The sequence below is a fragment of the Pleurodeles waltl genome, chromosome 5, assembly GCF_031143425.1.
Source record: "Pleurodeles waltl isolate 20211129_DDA chromosome 5, aPleWal1.hap1.20221129, whole genome shotgun sequence".
NCBI classification, from domain to species: domain Eukaryota; kingdom Metazoa; phylum Chordata; class Amphibia; order Caudata; family Salamandridae; genus Pleurodeles; species Pleurodeles waltl.
This window is the reverse complement of record NC_090444.1, coordinates 1,730,095,437-1,730,118,934: the sequence shown is the minus strand read 5'-3', so window position 1 is coordinate 1,730,118,934 and position 23,498 is coordinate 1,730,095,437. Positions and strand designations below refer to the sequence as shown.

The window sequence follows — 23,498 nt, the reverse complement described above, 5'->3', positions numbered from 1 at the left end:
TTCCCAGTTGAAAAATAAAAATAATTGGGCCCCCCCATTAGAATTTTCACAATTATTTTATAAAGTTGGTAATGTTTAAATATGTCTAGACGTAGTCAAACATTGCAGTTAAGTACTGTTGCATTTTTAAAAATGCTATAACATGTTTCTGCTTAAAACAAAACACTGTTAACTGTGTAATGCTTATTTTGGCCAGAGCCTGGCGCCCCCCTTAGGAGCACTCGAGGCCCCCTAGGGTGGTCCGCACCCAGGTTTGAAGACCCTTGGTCTTGGGTAAGTGGCTCACAAGTATGCGCCTATCCCATTTTGGAACTCATAACCTCGCTGACAGTAGGGCAAGATGGGGCCAATATCTCTCCGGAAAACTCTTGCGGACTTCGAGCAGCGTCAGGCACCAGTTAATTTTCCAACTATGGTAGCGGAAGGCTTAATCCGCAAGAGTCGCTCCTCAGAGCAGGGTGGTGGGGGGCTTTCCCCCGACAGAGACTAGTCGGGCTAGCAGCAGCGATGTCCCAGGAGCAGGTGGATCCGGACGGCGAGGAGCAGACGGTGTATGTGCTGGGCTGCTGCTACAGGTACGGCTGCTGCAGTTAATTTTCAAGTGCGCAAGAGGACTCTGCGGATGGAGGGCTAGGCAGACGGGTGTCAGACTCGGCGGAACGAAGCACCTGGAGCTACCCTCTGCCCAGCCTAACAGCGTTGTTTCGACTCTTCAATAAGCCCCTCTCGGAGACGAGTGCATCAGTGAATAGAGGTCCAGGGAACTGCGGTTCTCCCTGCCGGCCCTGGAGTGCTAAAGCCGACCAGCTGTGACGGCGGTCTCCTCTGGAAGATGCTGTGCCCGCCCGTCGTAAACTTCGTCCTTCGGTGTGATCTCTGTTGCATCCGCCTGGCACTGACCCTCTCCTGGTTGCTGCGGGGCTCCCGCCGGGTAGCAGGTGCTTTCAGCTGCCCCGGACCCGCCCTAGCTCCCAGCTAACTCTAGTGCAACTCTCGTGCTGTCTCGTGCAACCGTACGGTCACTGTTGTTTTATGTATTGTGTATAAAGTGCGCTTACGCAAAAGTTTCATGATGCTTGGGAGACAGATCCCGCCGCAAGTGCATCAAATTGTAATTGGTTGATTAGAAATGCTTTCGGACCTGGTAAATGTAGTTGACTGTGGGCCACTGTCGTAGAGAATGATATGGAAAGGTTGTAGACAACCCCCGCGCCCAATACGCTCCCCAGCGTCCCGGGCATATCCTCCCCCGGGCATCTACACATACAGAAGCAGCTGCCGCCTCACTTGGAAGCAAACAGCTCTCAAGTTTCTCAGGTGCACGCGTGAGTAGCCCATCCACTCTAGGGATTTGCTTTGCATTTTGGGACCTGTGGTCCTTATTTATACTGGCACGGGGGCTGGGTTCCGCAGGTCAAAGATAAAACCTGGACTGGATGCGCCAGTCACACATGAAGCTGGGAAACGTGAGAACTCTGGTCATACTGAAAATATTGTACTAGGCGGGGAACTGCAGACACCGTGCTGTTATGGGACTGGATTCCCAATGTAATTGTAATGTACATTAGACAGCGCTATTGGCTGAGACGAGCCCCCCCCCCCCCTCGGCTCGGCGTGCGGCTGCTTCTGCCTGTTCACCCGAGAAGGAGGCGGGCCGAAGATAGCACGGGTGACAGCCGCTTGTGTGAAGACAAGGTGGGTGCCCAGCAGTAAGTGACAATAAACATTGCGTGGGAAAACATACTGTTTCTGCAACATGTGGGTCTTGCTTGCGCTCAGGCTGCGTTTCGGGTCTGTGCGCTGCCGGTACTGCGTTACAGAAATGCCGGACGCAGGTACCTCGGAACCATAGTTTGAGTGCACCATGCGTGATCACTTCCGGGTCGTTTTCTAACTTAATGTTTGGGAACTAGCAGAGAACCGAAAGAAAGCAGAATCGATCGGATTTTATAAGCTCCTCTATCAGGGTACAAAAGGTAAGGTCATCGTGAGTCAGTTTCTCCAACTGTTCGGTAGGGGCGGGTATGACATTGCACTCTCTTCCAGTGGAACCACGTCGTGTGTACCCAGCTCATGTCTGTTTGCAACTGGACAGCAACACGCATCTTAACAGCTAGTGCCACTTTTAAGGTTACCTTACCGTATGGCTCCACGTATCTCCCCTTGGTTGACCTCGACGGTTAATCAGTAGTCTTAGCCCATTTATTTCAGTTGAAAGTAGCCAAGACAGCAGCTACTACAGTGCAGAGTTCGTTGACAGATGCAGTGATCACCTTTATTTTTTGTGAGGATAAAAAATAGCACAAAACCGCATTGCCTTTTTTAAGAGACTGCGTTCTTGATGCTTTTGTACTTCTGTTGATCGTATTGCAATTGTTTATGTAACTTAAAACCCGTAAAATTATTCTATTATTTCATTAATAATTTAGAACCATGGACACCGTGAATGATGTGTAAAAGGCACACAATGAAAATTCAGATATTACGAGTGTTCGAGGGTGCGGACGTATCGCACCAACACATGATCATTCACCACAAACAGAACCTTAAACATATTATAAAGACAGTTTGCGTTGCTCCTGTCTTTGCATTCTGCGTACACGGAAAACCTTGCACAGCTGCCTTGCTGCACATGTTCGATATGTCCTCCGCACAAAGAACGATTTACTTTTTGTTACGTGCCTACATGTGGTTGTGCGAGAGAATGGGGACGCTACACCCGTTGATACCTGTCCTATACCTGTTCTTTGTGCTAATGACATAGCACAGCTGACAATATTTACATGTCTGTGTGAGCGAGAGAGAGAGAGGTGGGCCCTTGCAGTGACGCTGCTGCCACACATCATGCGCCTATTTTTTTCTGGTAAAGTCTCCTCAAGTGGTTTTGCGCCCCCAAACTTCAAGACACGTGCTACCACTGAATGAAATTTTAAGGCCTTAGTCATTTTAACGTGCGTTGGGCTATTTAGCCAACTCTCTGCTGCTTTTCTGGCAACTGGCTAAATATAGTAGAGATACTCCACTCTTTGGCTGGTGAATGGGCAGATAGCAAGGAAAGTTCACTATCTACACGGCTGATGGCAGATTAACAGTCATTATGTATATTTTTGCTAGCGGCCTTGGAAATAGCAAAGAAATGTCACTGTTTAAGTGGCTGGTGGCTCAATAGCAGACATTATGTATTAATCGGAAGGCAGTCTTTATGTACAGTTTGGTCAGTAGCCTTGCAAATACTTGAAACTTTACGTGTGGTGCCCTCTATGCCGGCACCACACTCAAACTCACACGTAAACTCCAGAGACTCCAGAACACAGCTGCGCGCCTCGTCCTTGGCCTACCCCGCCACAAACTAATCTCACCACACCTCAAAACCCTTCACTGGCTCCCTATAAACAAGAGAATCACATCCAAGATCCTCATCCACGCACACAAATCCCTCCACAACACCGGCCCTACATAACTCAACGAAAGAGTGAACTTTCACACTCCCACCCGCAACTCCGATCAGCCAACCTCGCTCTAGCCACAGTCCCCCGCATCCAAAGCACCACCACAGGAGGCAGGTCCTTCTCCTACCTCGCCCCAAAACCTAGAACTCCCTCCCCACCAACCTCTGCAGAACCAAAGACCTCCTGCTCTTCAGAAAGAACCTCAAAACATGGCTGTTCGAACAGTGACCCTCCTGCCTCCCCCACCCCACCAAGCGCCTTGAGACCCTCACGGGTGAGTAGCGCGCTTTATACATTTTTTTGATTGATTGATTGAAACTTTGTCTATCCTGCTGCTGCAGAATCTATATACGTAGCCAAACGCTAGTCAATGTTTTTGTCAGATCCACACATAGCTATGTTTGGCGAGCAAATATTAAATGATTGCTTGGTTGGTAATGACATCACCATTGAAGCCTAATTCCTTTCAGAAAATTGAAAAGGACAGTGGACCTAGGATATATCGTCGGTATTCCAATTTCCAAATATGTGATCCTTAAAAGATTGCTTATTTGTATTGACTTATAGAGTTTTGGGCACAGTTGATGTTCCAAATTTGGGGGCTTTTTGTCTTCCTATTAAATTCTTCATAGCTTTGAACAAATAGTATAGCATTGATTTTAATGCACTCTGTACCCTGATTACAGAGTCAATAAGTATAGCCATGTAGGTGTGCTGAGGTTAAGTTTCAGACCTTTCATATTTTCGGGATGCAAATAAAATGAATGCAGTCTTTTAACAGGGAACTTTCTATGTCCTATAGACTGACAGTGAAATGATGCTTCCTTTTCTTCGCTGGTGGTGTGCTACTTGTACTATGACCAAAGAATGTACTGCGAAAATATATAGGAGCATTTGAAATGCTCTCTGGATAATCATTATGAGAAGTTGAGGTTTAGGAGGTAACAGAGTGTGATTATTTCATTGCACTCCAAAGATCTGAAAAGATTAACTAGTTTAATGTAAGGAAAGTCCTCTGCATGTTTTGGACACACTGTATCATCCTATGCTTTCAGTTATTCTGGCTTTCTCCGAGTTCCATCCCTCCACCGTGATGAACCGAATAATGCATGCCCTTAGCCAGTGCTTCATTGTTAAGCTTTTTTCTTTGGTGGGGTGTTTGACAAACTAGTCCTCTGCATGATAAGAGACATGTACCCCAGCCCTGAGTGCCCAACTGTACTGTTGCCTGGATCCATAATGCAGATTTGTTTTTTTTTGTCATAGGTAAACATAGCCCTTTCTTACAGGTTACAGTCATGCTGTTCTGGGAGGAGCGCCCAAAGCACTGCCCTCCTAGTGGTGGAAGGTTACCACCTTCACTAGGAGTTAAGTAGCACAAGAAGTGAGCAGTAGCAGTGAACAGGACTGTTTTACCCTGTGTTACTGGAGTGAGGCCTATAGGCTCACTCGCCTTTTTAAAAGTTCAGCTGCCGGGTGTTTAACTCACCCTTGGCATACATCAGGGTAGATGCAGAGTGCTGCACAACACATGAGTAGTGACTATGCGCTGTTTGTGTGCCTGGGAAGGGTACTGTACAGGGATAGAGCAGTGCTGTGCACTACATTCATAGTTAGTGCATGTACTGGGTTTATGTATGCATGTGAGAATTACATTACATGAGAGATGCAGTGCTGTGCAGAGTGTGCGCAATGAAAGCATGTGCTCTTTTTATGTGTGCTTGTATGAAGTGCAGTACATGATGGGTGAACTGTTGTGCAGGGCGCACACGGTGACTGTGTGTGCTGGCAGTGTGTGTTTGCAAATGGCACACCCTGGTACATTAAAGAAAGGTTTCAGTGCTGAATAATGCACACAGACTGAATGTGTGTACTGACTTCTCTGTATGTATACTTGTAATGGTACAGTGCATGCAGGTAACAGTGCTGGACAGTAAGTATGCTGCAAATGTACACTGAGTTAGTATGCCTTCATTGGTATATTATATGGAGGACCCTGGGTCCCATTTCGGGAAGCACAGGCCTGTCTGGTGAAAACATAAGGAATAGAAGATTCCCCTCCAGACATTTTTGCTACATTCCTGGGAGCTGGTGGGACACACTGGAGAAAAGGCGGAAGGGACCCTCCATTTTACACTTCCAAAGATTGCTCTTTGATTCAGTGATAGATCACAGGAAAGAGAGATGGACACTTTTCAGGAAAGGAGATGGGGCTGATAAGGGGATCATAAGGAGTAGGGCTGGGAGTCTGGGATTAACTTTTTGATGCGCAAATCAATGTGGCTGACATCCAGGTGTGAAGTCTGGTCACTCCCATTCATTGTGTTACGGGGCAGTCAGCTTCGGAGTCATGCCTGCTGTAACAGACATACTTTCAGGAGGAAAGGATAAAAGGAGAAATGTACACTTCAAAAGAAGCAGATCACCAACATAAAACTTCAAAGACTTGGAGTGTAAATCACATTTGGTGTCTGGAAAAAGGACTACAAGAAGGCAATGTTGAGCCTCCAAAATGTGTTCTCTGCTAAGCAGCCACATGGGCTGTGTGAGACAAGGAAGCTCTGCAAGAGTCTGCCTGTGACCATGACTGGGGCAAAGGCCTGCTAGTCTCCCTGCTGTGTAAGAAGACATCACCCAAGAAACCAAGACCACATACCCTGAAGCCTGGCTCACCAGTGCCTGCTTGCTTTCCAAGACAAGTGTGCCCTGTAAGGAAGAGGACAGCGTTGGAGGGAGCGAGGTCCAGAGGGCAGCCCTGTCGAGAGGACTACCTGGGTGAGGTGTGTGGGAACTTGAATGCACCAATCAGGCCGTTGTCCGTGTGCGGTGTTGACTCAGTGACCCCCTTATGCCTGTAGATGGCTGTCGTGGACTGAGCTGTGAGTTAAGCGCTATGCAGGAGTGGACAAGCCTGTACTGCAGAGCTGCAATGCCCTCGTATACCCGAGGGGTTCACCTGTAAAGTTGCTGCTTTGAGAAGCATTGAGACTCATAACCTTGGTGGAGGTGCTTGTACCAGAGGAGCCTGTGTTTGCACTGTCCAGTATTGTGGCAACCCCGTGTGCCAGGAGGGGCTGCCAGTACCAACGTTGCTGAAGTATTTGGGCCTCTGCCTGAAGGAGAGACTGAGGCTACGGTTGGTGGGTTGGACACGCACTGTGAGGGAACTTCTCTTGACTGACGACTTAGGACTGCAGAGGACGTTGTGGATGGCGTCCCACCCTCACTGGGCTCAAGTAGGGAGCTGAAGGACGTAATCTCCCCGGTAAACCCAACTTACCACATCTTCATTATCTGGGAGCTGCTCTGACAACAGAGAGAACTACTGCTGCGTCACTCAAAAGAGAGAGCCTATGCCACTGGGTGCTGCAGTGTAGACCACAGGCAGCCCAGCTTCCCTTAGCAGAGCACACTTGTGGGTGCTCGCGCACAGAACACCCCCTGCACCACTGACCTCTTCCATACTGTGAAAGTAGGTAAGACGTGAACTGGGCCGATTTGGCCCCGGGGGATTCACTACTAATGGTGTTGCTGTACCATAGACACTTTTGTCTAAATCATGAAGAGTCAAACGGGAATTCTTGAGTACGGCCTACTAGTGAGCATTCCCTGTATGCGGCCAACAGTGATTGGGGAATAACCCCAAACACGTTGCAGGATGGAGGGTGGGACAGGGATTTTCCTGACAAATACTAGAGCCTCCATCTCAAAGGGATTGTGTTATTGTTTCTGAGTTTCGTATTGCTTTGCATGTGTAGAGTTAGAAATAAAAGACTTCTTAAATACAAGCATTTGTCTGGACATTGGTTTATTGTTCATACTGTTTGCACTTTGAGTTAGGAGTTGTATTCACTGATCTGTATCTACACCCCTCACCCTCCTCCCCTCCGGGGGAGCCTTGACTGCTCGACCCGCCTACCGCTTAGTCAAGTGCAGAAGAGTTTCTTAGCCCAGTTGAGCAGCATCCATAGTAAGTTGGGCCTGTCACATTGGGAGTAAAAGGCCTCATCTATCATTGTTTGGTCCAGTAGCCCCTGCATGCCCCTTGGTTCTCTGAAAGGTGGATGCCCAAACTGTACCTATTCTGAATGCGGTTGGCTACTGCTCCATCAACCCATGCTATATGATGGCAGGTCATGGCAGCAGACGAATAATATTGCATAGGCTCAATTCTTTTAACCCATATCACTGTGGGGAGATTTGCTTTTGGTGAACCGGAACCCCAAAATATGGTCTCTTGCCTTACACACATATGGAAGGTCATTATGCATGATATTGGGTGAATGGGTGAGGTACATTTGAGCCCAGGGTGTGCTACACACAAGTTGGTGGCCCTCCCACAGCAGGCTGTCTTAGTCCATGGTGAATATGTCCGCTAGCACTTATGGCTTACTAAGGCCACCTCCCAGAAATCAGATGTAGTTTGTGAATGAGGAGAAATATGCCAGTGTATTATTTTTATCACATTAGATTTCTTCATGCCCTATATGTAACCCACTTACCCCAGCTTCATATGTTGCTGTAGGCCTTCGAGGCATTGAGATTGGATGGAGAGCGCTTTGCTGGCCATCCAGGTCGATGCTCTTGGTCTTCACGGCTCTGGCTGTCCTGGTCCACCCTGGTCTTATGAATCTTCCCGGTCCTTTTCTTTGTGCTCCACTTGATACTTTTGAGGTTCTAGCCCCCCTAAAACTCCTAGATCTATTACCGGTATTGTTTGTAGTGATCCTTCTAGACCTCGTTGCACTGATCCTCCTGCTATTGTTGCTACACCCCCATCTTCCTTGCTTATTCTGGTGTACATTTCTTGCTCCTGATCCTCCTAGTTCTCCTGGTTCTGGTCCTAATCCTCCTGGTCATGGTCCTCCTGCTCCCTGGCCTCATCGTTCAACACAAACTGAGTAAGGTCCTCCTTGGCCTGGCCATCCTGTTCCTCATACTTTTTGCCATCATATTCCTAGCCATCCATCCTGGTTCTCTGGCTGCAGCCTTCCTGATCCTTCTTACCCTAGTCTTCCTGGTATGCCAGGTTCTGGTCCTCTTTGCTGTGATGTTCCTGATCCTTTCTTTTCTTCATGATCCCGCTGATCAAGGGCTTTCTGGTCCTGCTAGCCCTGGTCCTTCTCGGTCCTGGTCCTTCTGCTTCTGGCCTACTGGTCCTCCTTGATCCGATCTCTACGTTCCTGGTCTTCCTGTCGGTGGTCCTCTGTTTTCTTGTTCACCTGATACCAGTCATCTTAAGTCTGTCCACCTGGATATGCTACTCCTGACACTTGCCCTCCTTGTCCCTCGAATCCTAGTTCGTACTCTCAGACTCCTTAGCCATCCTCGTGTGGCTGGCCCAAGGCCTTCTGTTTCACCTACCACTGATACTTTTATTCCTTCTAGCCCTAGTCCACTGAGTCCTATTTCCTTGTTCCACATCCTCCTTGTCCTTCTCACCCTTACCCATACATAGTCCTTTTTCTCATGATCCTCTTCTACTGGTCTTGATTCTTCTTGTCCTGGCCCTCGTTGCTCTGGTCACCCTAGTCCTGTGTGGCCACCTCCTGGTCTATATTCCCATGCAGGTCATCATTTTCTTCCTTCTGCTTCTTCTCCCTCCTTTCCCAGGTACCCTCCACAGTGACTTTAGTCTTTTACAGCCTCTAAGCCTGTCACTCAATTTTAGGTTGAGTGCTTGTGCGGTGCTTGCGAAATCTCTTGTGAAGGAAAAAAAACACTTACACAGAGCTTAGAGCCCACCCATGACTTACTATTGGCTGGCTTCCATGCTGCTCACGTTTTCCTGCTTCTGATTTGGCAGCACCTCTTGTTCCCGCTTCTGAGTCAAATGTTTGTCCTTTTGATGGAGCATGGACTTTGCACAGCTTCCTGTCTGTGTGGCTTGTGTCCTTCCAGTGGCTGTGTGCTTCCAGACGTGCTTTTTTTTTTTTTTTCCACTTTTTTTCCAAGCACTCTATACCAGTGAATGTGTGCATCTGTTTGTAATGAGTCTCCCATTTCCACACTGGTCCTGTGTAATGCTATTTGTATTTGACCTACAACTTCATCTTGACCACTGACTCAATTTTGTGCTTAGCTTCAGATGCCGTCACATCGGTGGCACAGGTATTTTTCTGCATAGCTTGTTTTGTACTCTGAACGTGTTTTCGCTCTTCTCACTAGAGCAGGGAACATATTGTGGGGGATGCGAAGGTGATAAGAGCGTACCAGGGTGAGAGGTTTTTAGCAGAGAAAGGTACAGTTCTGTCTCAGGAATGCGCATTGGGGCAGGGCCCGTTCCTTTGCATGTTTTCGACGCAGACCGAGTACAGCCAGCGCTTGAATTTCATAACTTATTCCAAGGTAGGGGGAGGTTGCCAGAATCTTCATCTTGGGGTTGTTTAAGGTATTTAAGGTGGGGAAGCTTGGCACTGAAGGAGACGGCGCTCACCTGAACTTTGACACACGGTTCAGGAAACACCCCAAGTTGGGGAAAACTTTCTGCCTCACCCATCCAGGGTTCCTCGGCTTAATAATGCTGGCTAGGATGAAGAGTTTAACCCCCATGGTGATGCATTTGTATTCTTAATTATCTAGCTTGACTATGCGCATATATATATATATACTTTCACTACCTTTCTTCATCGTTGAATTGCACTCTTTAACTGTTGTATTCATTTTAGCATTTACACTTGTTTTACTGTGTTCAAGTTTAATGGTCATATTCATATGTTTGTGTGCTTTTATTTGAAGTGCCTTAATACATGTATTACTCAAATTAAGAATGCTGCATTCCTTGGCACCGTTTCCTTTCAGTTTGAAGCAAAGCAGAACACCTTGTTATCTCCCTGCACTGCATCGCTGTTTTTTTTTTTTTTCTCCACTTTTCAACATGCACTCTTGAAGAGTGCATGTATCTGCAGTCCTCTCCCTTTGCCTGCCCTCCTCTGGCTCCCTTGTGCTGCTTTACCACTCTAGCCCCCTCCTACTGTCTATTGTTGGTGCATCCTCACATGGTCCACCTCCCGCTGTCTGGTCTTGCTCCCCACACCTCCCTTGTATTTATTTAACAACTCCCTCAGCCCCCGCAACCCACCCAACTGTCAATACTGCTCCATCCCTCCTTCTCTGCTCCTTTGTATGGCTTTTTCAATATATTGTTTTGTTGGGGTTAGTGTAATGTAACTGTAAATGGCACAGCTATAGCAGGATCCGGCTGTAAATAATATCTTGCAGCATTCACAAGTGTATCAGTCACATTGCTTAGATCGGTCGGTGTTTACTTGAGATTAAGAGCATGCCTGTAGGCATTACAAAGGGGATCTGCCTGCTCTGATTTTTCAGCTGCCCTTGAGATGGGGTTCAGCAGTCTGTTGGGACTTTTCCTTTGTTTAAAGAGAACGTCATTCACTCTTTCCTCAAAGTTAATTTTTCCATTGATAGTATTGTTTGTTTATCCACAATTGGGAAATACTGATTCTCTCTTTAGGATAACTCAACTAAAAGGTAGGGAATGTGACTTAATGGCCACAGCTGCCTACTTTGGAGCTGGGGAACCAGTTTTGAGTCTCTTCGGCTCAACATCCTGTCATTCTGGGAAATCACTGAATCTCCCCATCCCTTCAAAAGAATGAATGTGTCATTATGTAATGTACCTGATGCTCATGTAAAGTGGCAGCACCACCTTACCTTCGGGTCAAGTTCGTGTTACATAAAACTGCAAAATAAGTCTTCTATAAAATGCCTTTGAAGAGAACAGTATGCTATTCTTTATTCCTGCAAGGCATTGTAGGCTGATAAGGACAAGAGCCTCTAAGTGGGATGCATTTTTTAATTTTAACATTTGTTGTCATTCACCCACAACGAAGTAACTTTTTGATATTGCAACAAATATAGCCATTTAAAATACATCTGAGATGTGCTTATTTAGACAAAGGGATCGTGGAAGGGTTGTAAAAGTCGTACCCCATTTCAAGTAAGTTGACAATGTGTCATCCTTATGAAACCACCTTTGAGCCTTTAATTTTTAGGATTTAACATGTCAGTGTCATTAAACCAACTAGATGGCTCAGTGAGTCAAGTGCTCAGCACTGACAAATACAGTCATCTTCTGGTCACACTTTGAGTTCTTGAATAGCTAACTAAGCCTTATTGCTGTTTGATGCTGGTAAATTGAGTAGCAATAAATTTATAAATAACACAATGTGGGCTTGACGTGCTTCATAAAAACTACTTTTAGAATTTGTCGTTGGTGTGCTGAATATGATTCAAAGTCTTTCCGGAGGTCTGTGATCATTAATTCTGTATGACTTCGTATGATCAACAAATTTTAGATTGATTTACTTAACAACTTAGGGACATGTCCCTTTCTAAAATATACAGGAGTCTGAACCTCGTCAATAAAATTTTTACCTGTGCACACTGCCATGGCTGGCCTTCATTCAGTTTGTGTTCGCAGTAACCTTCGAAATATAGCACAATATTGTTTTGCAGTCACGTCATGATTTCATTTTAATATTAACACCCAGCTTAACATTTTTTTTAAAACTGTTTTATTCATTTTTGTTAGAACCACAAAAGGAAGATAAAAACAGTGCAGTGCATATCATTGCGAGACATCACATTATCTACAGAACCACAGAGTAGAAGAAAAGGCATGTGATAGACTACAAACTGAGCAAAGCCAAGTATTAAAACAGTGGAAATCCCAAACCTCTCTTACCAAGGATTCGCTGAGTAACCAATTCCTTGTTATACCATGGGCATAACAACACAGTTACACCACAGTTGGTTGTCACATCTTCCAAACCACACAACATCCCATGAGTCAGCCCTCATCATCAGTGCTATGGTCAGAACTGGTCTCCTCCGCTCCTGTGAAGCATTCCAATAGCGCCCCCAGGACATTATATCTCTTAGGACACCCTACGCATCATTCTCATATTTTGCTCTTCAGCAGCGCCCTACTCCAGTACATCTCGGGTCCGATAAGGAATGGAAGGGCTCCGAACAGTCAACCAGCCTATAGCCACTCTACGCTCAACTAATACCAAAGCAAGCTGTGCAAGTCTGTATGGGATACACTTGCCCTTTGATCTACGCATCACACCTAAAAGACAGGTCAAAGGTGTCGCTTCGAGTCTCAATCCTGTGACCCTATCTGTTACCCGGATCACCTCCCGCCAGAAGTGCAGCACCTCCCTACAGGACTAAGCCAAGTGGAGAAAGGAAGCACCTATCTCCCCACATCTAGGACACCCATCCACTTTTGTCTGGTCAATCTTATTAAGACGGCAGGCGTAAGACATACACAATGAACAAAGATAAAATGTAAAAGCTTAAATTTGTTATTACAGGAGACCGTGCGCACCAGCGAGAGAGCCATATCCCATTCCGTGTCCTTCAAAGGATCTTCCAGTTCTCGATCCCATGCCCTACGCGCCACACCCTCCACATCTGGCTGATTTCCCCCCCCGAAGCGCTTTATAAAACAGGGTAATCAAGTGAGATTCCTCCCCCCAGTTTATCAATCCGTTCATCACCTGTGATGTAGGAGAGTCCACCGGAAATCCAGACCAAACCTCTCGAGCCACGCTCTCCATCTTGGCATACTGCAAGAACTGACCAGAGCTCAGTCCAAATGTATCTCTCGCCTCCTGGAAGGAGATAAACTCCCCATTAGGATATGTCACCCGCTACTAGGCAACCTCCCGCTCTCCAGGCGTCCATCGACATTAAAGTATCCATATTCCTGAAAGGGGCTAAATCCCAGTTCTTCAATTCCCTATCAATTGGAGCGCTTCAAATCACTTTCTTAACTCCCTGCTCCCAAATCCATGCAGTAGTTCTAACCATGTAAGGAACAGCAGTCTCAGATCGACCTCCCGTCATCAGTGCATGCACCAATTCCTCTCCTCCCATCATACCCGAAAAAAGTAGCTTCTCCAGTTATCAGACGGAGTCATCCACTTTGCAGCATGTTGTAGGTTTGCTGCATAATAATAATGCCTGATTGGGGATAGCCAGCCCTCTGTCTGCCAATTTCCTCTGCAGTGTGGACAACGCCACTTTGCTATGACGCCCAGCCCAAACTAATGAGATCCACAAACTATCCAGCCGATTGAAAAGTTGAGCTGCTAATGGAAATAAAGAATTCTGCACAAGAAAGAGGCACCGTGGCAAGAACACCATCTTGGCCACCGCCACCCTCCCAATAACTGCGAGAGGTAGCCTATTCCAAAACGGCATGGAGTGCTCCAGCCCGGTCACCACCCGCTCAACATTATGCTTCAAATACGCCTCCACCGTATGAGTGACCCAGATACCCAGGTATCTAAAACTTTCGTTCTTTCACCTGAGCCCCACCCCGGCAAATCCTCCAATGGGGCACCACATAAGGACGCCTTGGAAAATAGTAGTGACTTCTTCCTGTTTACTCGAATACCAGACATAACCCCGAATTCCTCCAGTAACCGCAACAACAGAGGCACCGACACCCCCGGCTCCCGTAGATATAACAACGCATCATCAGTGTACAGAGAGACAATGTGAGTGACCCGTCCCACCTGCACGCCCCAGGACGCCAGCTTCCCACGAAGCCAAACCGCCGGTGGCACCACCGCCAATGCAAAAAGAAGCAGTAAGAGAGGGCAACCCTGCCTGGTACCACTCCCGATTACCCAGGAGTCTGAGAGCTCCCCGCCCCCCGGACGCGTGCAGTAGGTGCAGTGTACAGCAAACGGACCCAAGAACAAAAATAAGGGCCAAATCCCACTGCCCGCAACACCGCCAGTAAGTAGCACCACTCAAACGTGTCAAACGCCTTCTCTAGGTCCAAAGACACCAGCGCTAAGTCTTCCCCAGCCCCCATAGTTTCATGCATGGCATGTGCTAGACGACGTAAATTATAAGTTGTGTTACAACCAGGTATGCAACCACATTGATCCTCGTGCACGAAGCCCCGAATCACTCCACGTAGCCAAGTGGCCAGTATTTTACCTAGAATCTTTATATCGCTATTCAGCATGGTAAGCGGGCGATAAGAGGAGGGGTCACAAGGGTCCCCGCCAGGCTTAAGCTTTAGACAGATGACGCCTTGATGCATGGTTTCCTAAAAACACCTCCAACAACCGCTCCCTCAGCAGAGAGGAAAACGTTTGGTACAGCTCAATCGGGAATCCATCCCCGCCCGGAGATTTCGCTTTCAATAGTGCCCTGCCGCCGTCACTTCCTCCACTGTTATCTCGGCATCAAGACTCTCCATGTGTTCTGACTCTAGCCTCAGCAGACACATCTGCTGCAGAAACCCATCTAAATCCGAGTCTGAGACCGGTACTCCAGCGTTGGACACGCTCCGCAATTGCTTCACTAAAACCTGAAAAATATCCCTCCGATTAGTGATCTGCGCACCATCAGCGTACCTGATATGTAAAATGGGAGGAGATTCAACTTCCCGCTTGAAGATCCACGCTAGTAATTTACCAGACTTATCTCCTTCTCTATGAAGGTGCTGCCTATACGATCTAAGTGTGACCGTATCCAGTGTCTCCCAGCAGCTGCTAACCTTCTTATACAATCTAAGCTGCTATGGTTCTGCCTCCAGTTAATGCCACTCGGTGTTGCATCGCTTCCAGCTCCCCCTCAGATCTGGATAGCTCCTGTTCCATTTGATTGCGTACACCACAGACAGTGCCTATACAGACCCCTCTCAAAACGGCCTTCAGGGCTTCCTATTCCACTCCCTGGGAGTCTGTCTCCCCCCAATTGTAATCCATATAGTCTCCAAGAGCCACCGCCATTTTCTCATGACAGCACGCATCCATCAGGAAATTCGTGGGCATGCGCCAACTGCGCCTCACCTCCGTATCAGATCCTCACTGCATTTGCAGCAACACCGGTGCATGATCAGATAAAAACCTCCCCCACCCGTGAACAAGTTAATCCACCCACTAGGAAACGGTCCAGACGACTATATGTATTATGCGTCTTAGAGTGACAAGTATTGTCCTTGCTCACTGGATGCAGTTCCCTCCATCCATCCCAGAGCCCTAAATTATGCATAACCTCTGTGAGAGACCTCCCATCAAGGACTTGGTGCCCATTTTAGTCGGATAACGATCCCTTTCACCATCCAATATGCAATTATAATCTCCTGCCCGTATTAGGGGATCACCAACACCCTCCCCCAGCACTTCAGAGGTATTGTCAAAAAAAATCTTGGTCGTCTATATTAGGTGCATAAGTGTTGAGAATAGTAAGTGGTAGTCCATCCAGTGTGCCCTGTACAAGTATATATCTCCCACCCACATCCGCTTCGTTATGGATATGTCTAAATGGGACACCCGGCGCAATCCAAACCAACACAACCCTTGCATAGGAGGAGAAGGACGAGTAGAACACCTGCACCCGCCACTTCTTAGCCAGTTTTTGCGGCGACTCCTCAGTCATGTGCGTCTTCTGGAGACAGGCTATATGAATCTTATGTCGCCTGAGAAAAGAGTGCACCCTGTAACGCACAGTATAGGTTTTCAACCCCCTGACATTCCATGTCCGTGTGTTAATCTGTCTTCCCATGTGAGTGGTACAAAAACTCCATCCCCCTTACCTCTCCTCCCCCCTCCTCCCTTCAGAGTATAAAAAGCAATGCAAGTCCTTACATCATATCTCATACACATCCATGCACTGCTGATGTAACCAACAAACATATGCAAACATGCACATAATAACCAACCCCAACCCTCTAAAACCCACCCCGGATATACAGTAAACTAGATACATCAAAACATACTGTAGATCCATATATATGTATGCTGCCAGGACAACAGCCTAATCCCCAACGTCCCAATCCCTACCACAACCGTGGAAGTAACCACCCACCATCCCGTAAACAGAGGTCACTGTGCCTAGGACCCTTATCAGTTAAAAGCTAGGAAAAGAACAGTCCTCCCCACCCCCCTTCATCTTATTGATCAGCTCCATACAGTGCCCCCTGGTATCCATGCCCATCACAGTGCCCGGAGCCCCAGACCATACAGAACGCACCCCTCAGACACAAACCCAAACCCCCCAGCACTCCCATTTAGGCAGCTCCAACCAGGAGCAAACAATATCAAGTGTCAACAGAAATCATTGCCACTCGTGCATCCGATGGCTCAATGCTTTCAACAGACATCTCCGGAACTACAACAGCCATGGTAGCGTCCTGTTGAATTTCAACTCTGCCGTTGGAGATGTCACCCCTCTGCGCAGAGATCTGTGACTGGCTCTCCCCACGCTTCCTCCAGTCCATATCATCCACACCAGAAGCACGAGCAGCCCCCTTGGTGGACCGCACAGAGCATCCTGTGCCAGCCTTGTCCCATATCTCCAACCATCTCAGGATGTTCGAAAAAGTGCGACTTGCCCCCGGAAAGCACCTTCAGATGCGCCGGGTATAATAACATATATCTGGTGTACATGGCACGCAGTTTATCCTTCACCTCCAAAAAACCCTTTCTGGAGGTCTGGACTTTGTATGTGTAGTCCAGATAGATGGAGATCTTGCAGTTTTTCAAACACAGCCCGGTCAGTTTCTTGAGCAGCCCGTAGGATACAGTCCCTATCTTTATAGTTCAAGAGGCGCGCAGTGATGGCCCTCGGAGGCGCTCCAGGTCTATGAGGGGAGTGACCAAAGCCCTGTGTGCTCGCTCCACCACAAACACCCTAGACAGACCCTCAGGCTTTAGCACATCTGTAATCCAGTGCTCCACGAAGCCTTCCGTTGAGGGGCCCTCCGCTCATTCCGGAAACCCAAGTAGGCACATGTTGTTCCTACAGGATCTGCCCTCCAAGTCCTCCAACCTCACCTCCAACATCCCAACTATGGAAGTGACCTGTGCCATCTGCTTGTGCAAGGCACTTACCTCAGTTTGTAAGTCCACAATAGACCCCCCGGCACTTTGACCTTATCAGAAACCTTACGAAGGTCCGTCCGAAGAAGGTTCACCTCCACAGCCACAGCCTCGATATTTCCCTTGAGGCTCCTCCGCTGGGGCCGGCGTTTCCCGAACCTCCTCAGGACCTCCCATACGAGTCTGGCGCTGCGGCAACTGGGCATGCGTAGTATAATGCTCCATAGTATTCCCTTGCGAGGTAGTGGTTTGCTGATGCTGCCCCACCTCACCAATCACTTAAAAACAATAGAATGCAACACCACTGTACCTGACTCAGAGGGTGGCAATAGTGCACGGTCGGGGCCACACTCCTAAACAGAGCAGTCCAATCATCAAGTCCCTGAAGATTCACAGCAAGTGACCATGCAGCCACAGCACACATGGCATCCAAGGTTCAGGAGGTCTGACCGCCCCACAGAAGCTTCATACAGCATAGCGGACACCCCCACAGTCCGGGCAAAAACTGCACGCCTCCAGGCCAGCTCACCAACAAGGCACCCCAGCCCTCCTCATCAGGGCTGCAGCGCAGTCCACCGAGCAGAACCCGGGCCGCTCCTCCGATGTCGCCAGCCAAGCACCCCCTCTGCGCTGCCAATCTGCACTGGTCCAGAGCCGACCCGGGCCCCCAACCGGATCGAGCCCCCGTGTTTCGGACTCCTCCTGAACTCCACAGGAGGCCAACGCACGCCAGGCCGCCGCCCCAACCAAGCGGCAAAATAACATACACCACAGGTGATGCAGGCCCTCAATTCCACGCCCTGGTGCAGGCGGAACAGCTGTAGCCCCCAGGAATAGGGCAGAGAATCCAACAATGGGGGACGCGGAGCAGCCTTTCCCGTGCCCCGCTCAGCCGAAATCCTCGCGGCCCGATGTGGGCCCTCCACGAGGAAGTAATCCGGGGATGAAGAGCCCCAAACTGCAGCCAGAAGGCGCTGCTACCCTCTGGGCGCTGAACCTCACCGATTGGGGGGCTCCAATCATCTAGAACGCCGCAGGATCGGGCCGGGACAGCGGGAGCTCACTCAGAGCACGTCCCGCCGGCCATCTTGCTAGGCCACACCTCCCCGCTTTACATTTTTTATAGAGATCCATCTGGATGTTTGATTGTCTGTTTTGAAGTGTCATACATTACTGAAACTGATGTGTTAAAAAAAATCCCAAAAGCTCAAACATGAAACACAATAATCACTCCTTTAAGTTATCGACATATTGCGCAGCAATGCGGGCTGCAACATGGCTTATAGAGGAAAAAAAGCACTATGACGGTCAACTCTGTTCACATCCTAGTTCTTTTTTTTTTCTTTACTTTAAGCCACGTTGCACAGCAGGCCACATGCTGCTGTGCAACATATCTAGAAAACAAAGCCATGAGAGCTTGCTTAGGCGAAGCCTACTGAATTCGACAATGCTTTTTTTTTTTTTTTTTTTTTTTTTTTTTTGGGCTTCCATATTTCTTTTACCGAGACAACACTATCAAGTATAGACATGAGGGACCTGTAGAAACAAAATCCTTCCCACGTAAAACAGTGCTTAGAAAGGTATAAATTAAAGTATAATTCTTACGATACAATATCTGGGTTGGTTAAAATGTCAGTTTGGCTGAAAAGACCACTAATGACATGGGGAATATAAACATCAGTGCCTGATATCCACTGTGCTAGGTAAGTGATGTAAAATTATGTTTATTCAGCTGGCAGGTGAGTGAATAGACACTTCCTTTGTGAATTCCCTCAGATGCACACTGTAGTTTTGGATTCTTACAAGATCGTAGTTACCAGTCCAGTCAATGTCAAAGAACTGTCATCAACTTTTTGTAAGTGATGCCAAGCAGACCATTAATAAAGATGTAGAACTAGTCTCAAAGACTTTCCATAAAGATGCTTAACCATTATTAAGAGACAATGACCAAAGGTCGAGTAGCTAGCACCTTCCTTAACAACTTTCATCCGTGAGGCAGGACTTGTCCTTCAAAATATTATAGTGTGAGAAAATAGCCTCTTTCTAGCATGGTTACCCCCACTTTTGGCCTGTTAGTGAGTGCGTGTCAGTGTGTTTTTACTGTGTCTCTGGGATCCTGCAAGCCAGGACCCCAGTGCTCATAGAGCAAAACCTATATGTCAGTATGTTTTGCCTTTCTCACTGGGATCTTGCTAGTTAGGACCTCAGTGCTCCTAGTTTGTGGCCTAATGTGTAGTGCCTAACTGTGTCACTGAGGCTCTGCTAACCAGAACCTCAGTGCCTGATGCTCTCTCTGCTTTTAAATTTGTCACTGTAGGCCAGTGACTCCATTTACCAATTTCAATTGGCACACTGGACCCCCCCCCTTATAAGTCCCTAATATATGGTACCTAGGGCATTGGGGTTCCAGGAGATCCATATGGGCTGCAACATTTCTTTTGCCACCCATAGGGAGCTCAGACAAACCCTTATACAGGACAGCCATTGCAGCCTGCATGAAATAACGCACACTTTATTTCACAGCCATTTTCACTGCACTTAAGTAATTTATAAGTCACCTATATGTCTAACCTTCACTTGCTGAAGGTTAGGTGCAAAGTTACTAAGTGTGACAGCACCCTTGCACTAGCAAAGGTGCCCCCACATAGTTCAGGGCCATTTCCCTGAACTTTGTGAGTGCAGGGACACCATTACATTTACACGTGTACACTACATATAGGTCATTACCTATATGTAGCTTCACGATGGTCACTCCGAATATGGCATGGGCAGCATAAAAAACGATGGATTTAGGCCCAGATCTCTGTACTGGGGGTGAATGTTTGACATTGTTCAGCATTCCGTCCATCACTTGTTCTTTTTGTATTTGTCGCCCTAAGTGGGAAGGGTATGCCCAGACGTGGGTCCCGTGCTTCCCATGCCACTGGATTCAAGCTAGCCTGGCTATTGAGGGGGGAAACCCCGAAACCGGTCCCAGGATGCTTGTTTCCAGTCCAGGGAAGACCTGGCCTGGCAGTTCGGGCTGGACTGTTCCCATGGGGAACAGGGTCAAGACTGATTTGCATATGGCTGGGTCCAAACTGGAATGGCATGGGCAGCAAATAAACAATGGATTTAGGCCCAGATCTCTGTACTGGGGGTGAATGTTTGACATTGGTCAGCATTCCGTCCATCACTTGTTCTTTTTGTATTTGTCGCCCTAAGTGGGAAGGGTATGCCCAGACGTGGGTCCCGTGCTTCCCATGCCACTGGATTCAAGCTAGCCTGGCTAATGAGGGGGGAAACCCCGAAACCGGTCCCAGGATGCTTGTTTCCAGTCCAGGGAAGACCTGGCCTGGCAGTTCGGGCTGGACTGTTCCCATGGGGGAACAGGGTCAAGACTGATTTGCATATGGCTGGGTCCAAACTGGAATGGCATGGGCAGCAAATAAACAATGGATTTAGGCCCAGATCTCTGTACTGGGGGTGAATGTTTGACATTGGTCAGCATTCCATCCATCACTTGTTCTTTTTGTATTTGTCACTCAGAATATGGCCATGTAACATGTTTAAGATCATGGAATTGTCCCCCCATTCAAAATCTGGTATTGGGGAGCCAATTCCATGCATCCTGGGGGCTCCACCATGGACCCCCAGTACTGCCAAACCAGCTCTCTGAGGCTTGCACTGCAGCTACAGCTGCTGCCACCTCACAGACGGGTTTCTGCCCTCCTGGGGTCTGGGCAGCCCAGTCCCAGGAAGGCAGAACAAAGCATTTCCTCTGAGAGTAGGGTGTTACACCCTCTCTCTTTGGAAATAGGTATTACAGGCTGGGGAGGGGTAACCTCCCCCAGCCTCTGCAAATGCTTTGAAGGGCACAGATGGTGCCATCCTTGCATAAACCAGTCTACACCAGTTCGGGGACCCCTTCTTCCCTGCTCTGGCGGTAAACTGGACAAAGGAAAGGGGAGCGACCAATCCCCTGTCCATCACCACCCCAGGAGCGGTGCCCAGAGCTCCTCCAGTGTGTCTCAGACTTCAGCTAGCTGGCTTTGCAAGGTGTGGGGACACTCTGGAATCCTCTGAGTAGGCAGTGCCAGCAGGTGTCATCAGAGACCCCTCCTGATGAGGTCCTTAGCTGATAAGGTAACCAATCCCCCTCTCAGGGCTATTTAGGGTCTCTCCTGTGGGTTCTCTTCAGATTCTGCTTGCAGGTTTCCTTCAGGAATCCTCTGCAACAACTTCAGACTCTTCTGACCTCGGATCAACCGCAGCTTGCTCCAAGAAACGCTGTAACTGCAACAAAGTGTCTACAAGAGACACTTTTATCAGCAACCTCAGCTCCAAGTCAGCAACTGCAACAGTTTCCACAGTGTGCACGCTCTGGGGACTCCCTGTCTTCATCCTGCACCAGAGGGACTGAAGAAATCTCCTGTGGAGTGACGGAGTCACTCCCCTGCTCCAAGCAGACACCTTCCAAGATGACGACCGCTATCCTGGGACTCCTCTCACGATGACGAGCATGCTCGTAAGGGCGCAGAGGGTGGACATCATCAACATAGACTGTCCTGAGGTCCTGCTGACACAGTTTGGAGGAGGTAAGACCTTGCCTTACCATAGAACAATGGTACCCTTATGTACTGTGTCTTCCTCGCCTCCTAAGGCCTCTGTGCACTCTTTGCAAAATTCCTTTGTGCACAGCCTGGCCGAGGTCCCCAGCACTCCACCCTGCGACGCTTAACTCACTGAGTTGTTCTCCGGCGGCATGGGACCTCCTTTTGTTGTGCTGCATCAACAGTGTTTTGCACCTCCTTTGAACCCAGATCCTGTGCTTCTGGGTGTGCTGGCTGGCATCCTGAGGGCTCTCTAAAGTGCTGAGAGCCCTGTCTTCCTCCCCACACAGAGTTGAGGCCCCCAGGTCCCTCCTGGGTCCATCCAGCGCCATTTTGATGAAAAACACACTTTTGTCGTAGCCAAGGCTTGTTGGCGCCTTCCGACACGAAATCCTGTCTGCAACAATCTTCACGCCGTGGGACATCTTTTGCATCATTCAGGAACCCGCTGGCATCTTCCTAGGGTGCATTTCTGCAGTCTTCGACTAACCGGGGACTCTTCTTTTGCACCCTCTTCTGAGTTGGCAGGGGCTTCTGTCCTTCCTGGAACTTCTTTCGACTTCTGGACTTGGTCCCCTTCCTTTGCAGGTCTTCAGGTCCAATAATCCAGCAGTTGTTCTTTGCAAACTTGGCTGCTGCAAAATCCCAAAAACGAGGTGCAGTGTGTCCTAAGGAAACTGCAGTACTTTACTCTTGCTTTTCAGGGCTCTGGGATGGGGTAATTTACTTACCTTTATTGTATTCTTACTCTCCCAGTGATTCTGAACACACTACACTTGTCTAGGGGGGAATTTGTGATTCACATTCCGCTTTTTTAGTATATGATTTGTGTTCCCCCTAGACCTATTTTCTCCCATTGCATTCTATAGGATTTCCTACTGTTTGCATTGTTCTATGACTATTTACTTGTCTAATTTTGGTGTCTAGTGTATATATTGTGTATAATACTTACCTCCAGAAGTAGTATTGTCTCTAAGATATTTTCGGTACTGTCTCACCCAAATAAATACCTTTATTTTTGGTAACACTGAGTATTGTCTTTACTTGGGTATAAGTACTGTGTAACTATAAGTGGTATTGCATGAGCTTTGCATGTCTCCTAGTTCAGCCTAAGCTGCTTTGCTATAGCTATCTCTATCAGCCTAAGCTGCCAGAACACTACTACATTTCACTAATAAGGGATAACTGGACCTGGTATAAGGTGTAAGTACCTAAGGTACCCACTACAAACCAGGCCAGCCTCCTACATAAAGCAGCAATAAATACACTGAGAACCTTTTCTTCAGTATCCTATGGGAATCTAAGCCTTGAAAAAGCGACAGAGCTGTGTAATAATAAGGGGCTACCCATCTGTTCTACTATAAGAAATCTTTAGCATGAAGAAACACAAATCAAAAGCACAAGCATGGACATGTTCCATATACATACATTACACATTGTTTTCTATGCGCAAAACGTGAAAGGGACTTTTAATATTTAAGTAAAATGCGAAAATCAATATTGAACTTTAGTTGAGAGCATTCTGACCAATAGTGTGAATTCCCCAAAATGCTTTGTTTTCCTGTCTCTAGGTTTCAGTTCTC

The 23,498-nt window shown here is 47.8% G+C and overlaps 1 protein-coding gene across 4 annotated transcripts in view; it reads left to right on the top strand.

The window, feature by feature from the left end:
- Positions 1 to 372: 372 nt before the first annotated feature.
- Positions 373 to 23,498, top strand: part of MMUT (methylmalonyl-CoA mutase) — a 197,334-nt gene continuing 174,208 nt past the window's right edge. The window contains exon 1 of one of the 4 annotated variants that reach the window (XM_069236109.1): positions 373 to 575. In XM_069236109.1, coding sequence (XP_069092210.1) covers positions 554 to 575 — 22 coding nt within the window. In that variant the 5' untranslated portion in view covers positions 373 to 553. Of the gene's footprint in view, positions 576 to 1,600; positions 1,710 to 1,863; positions 1,977 to 23,498 lie in introns of those variants that run through there. The other 3 variants (XM_069236112.1, XM_069236111.1, XM_069236110.1) reach the window with 3 other exon arrangements.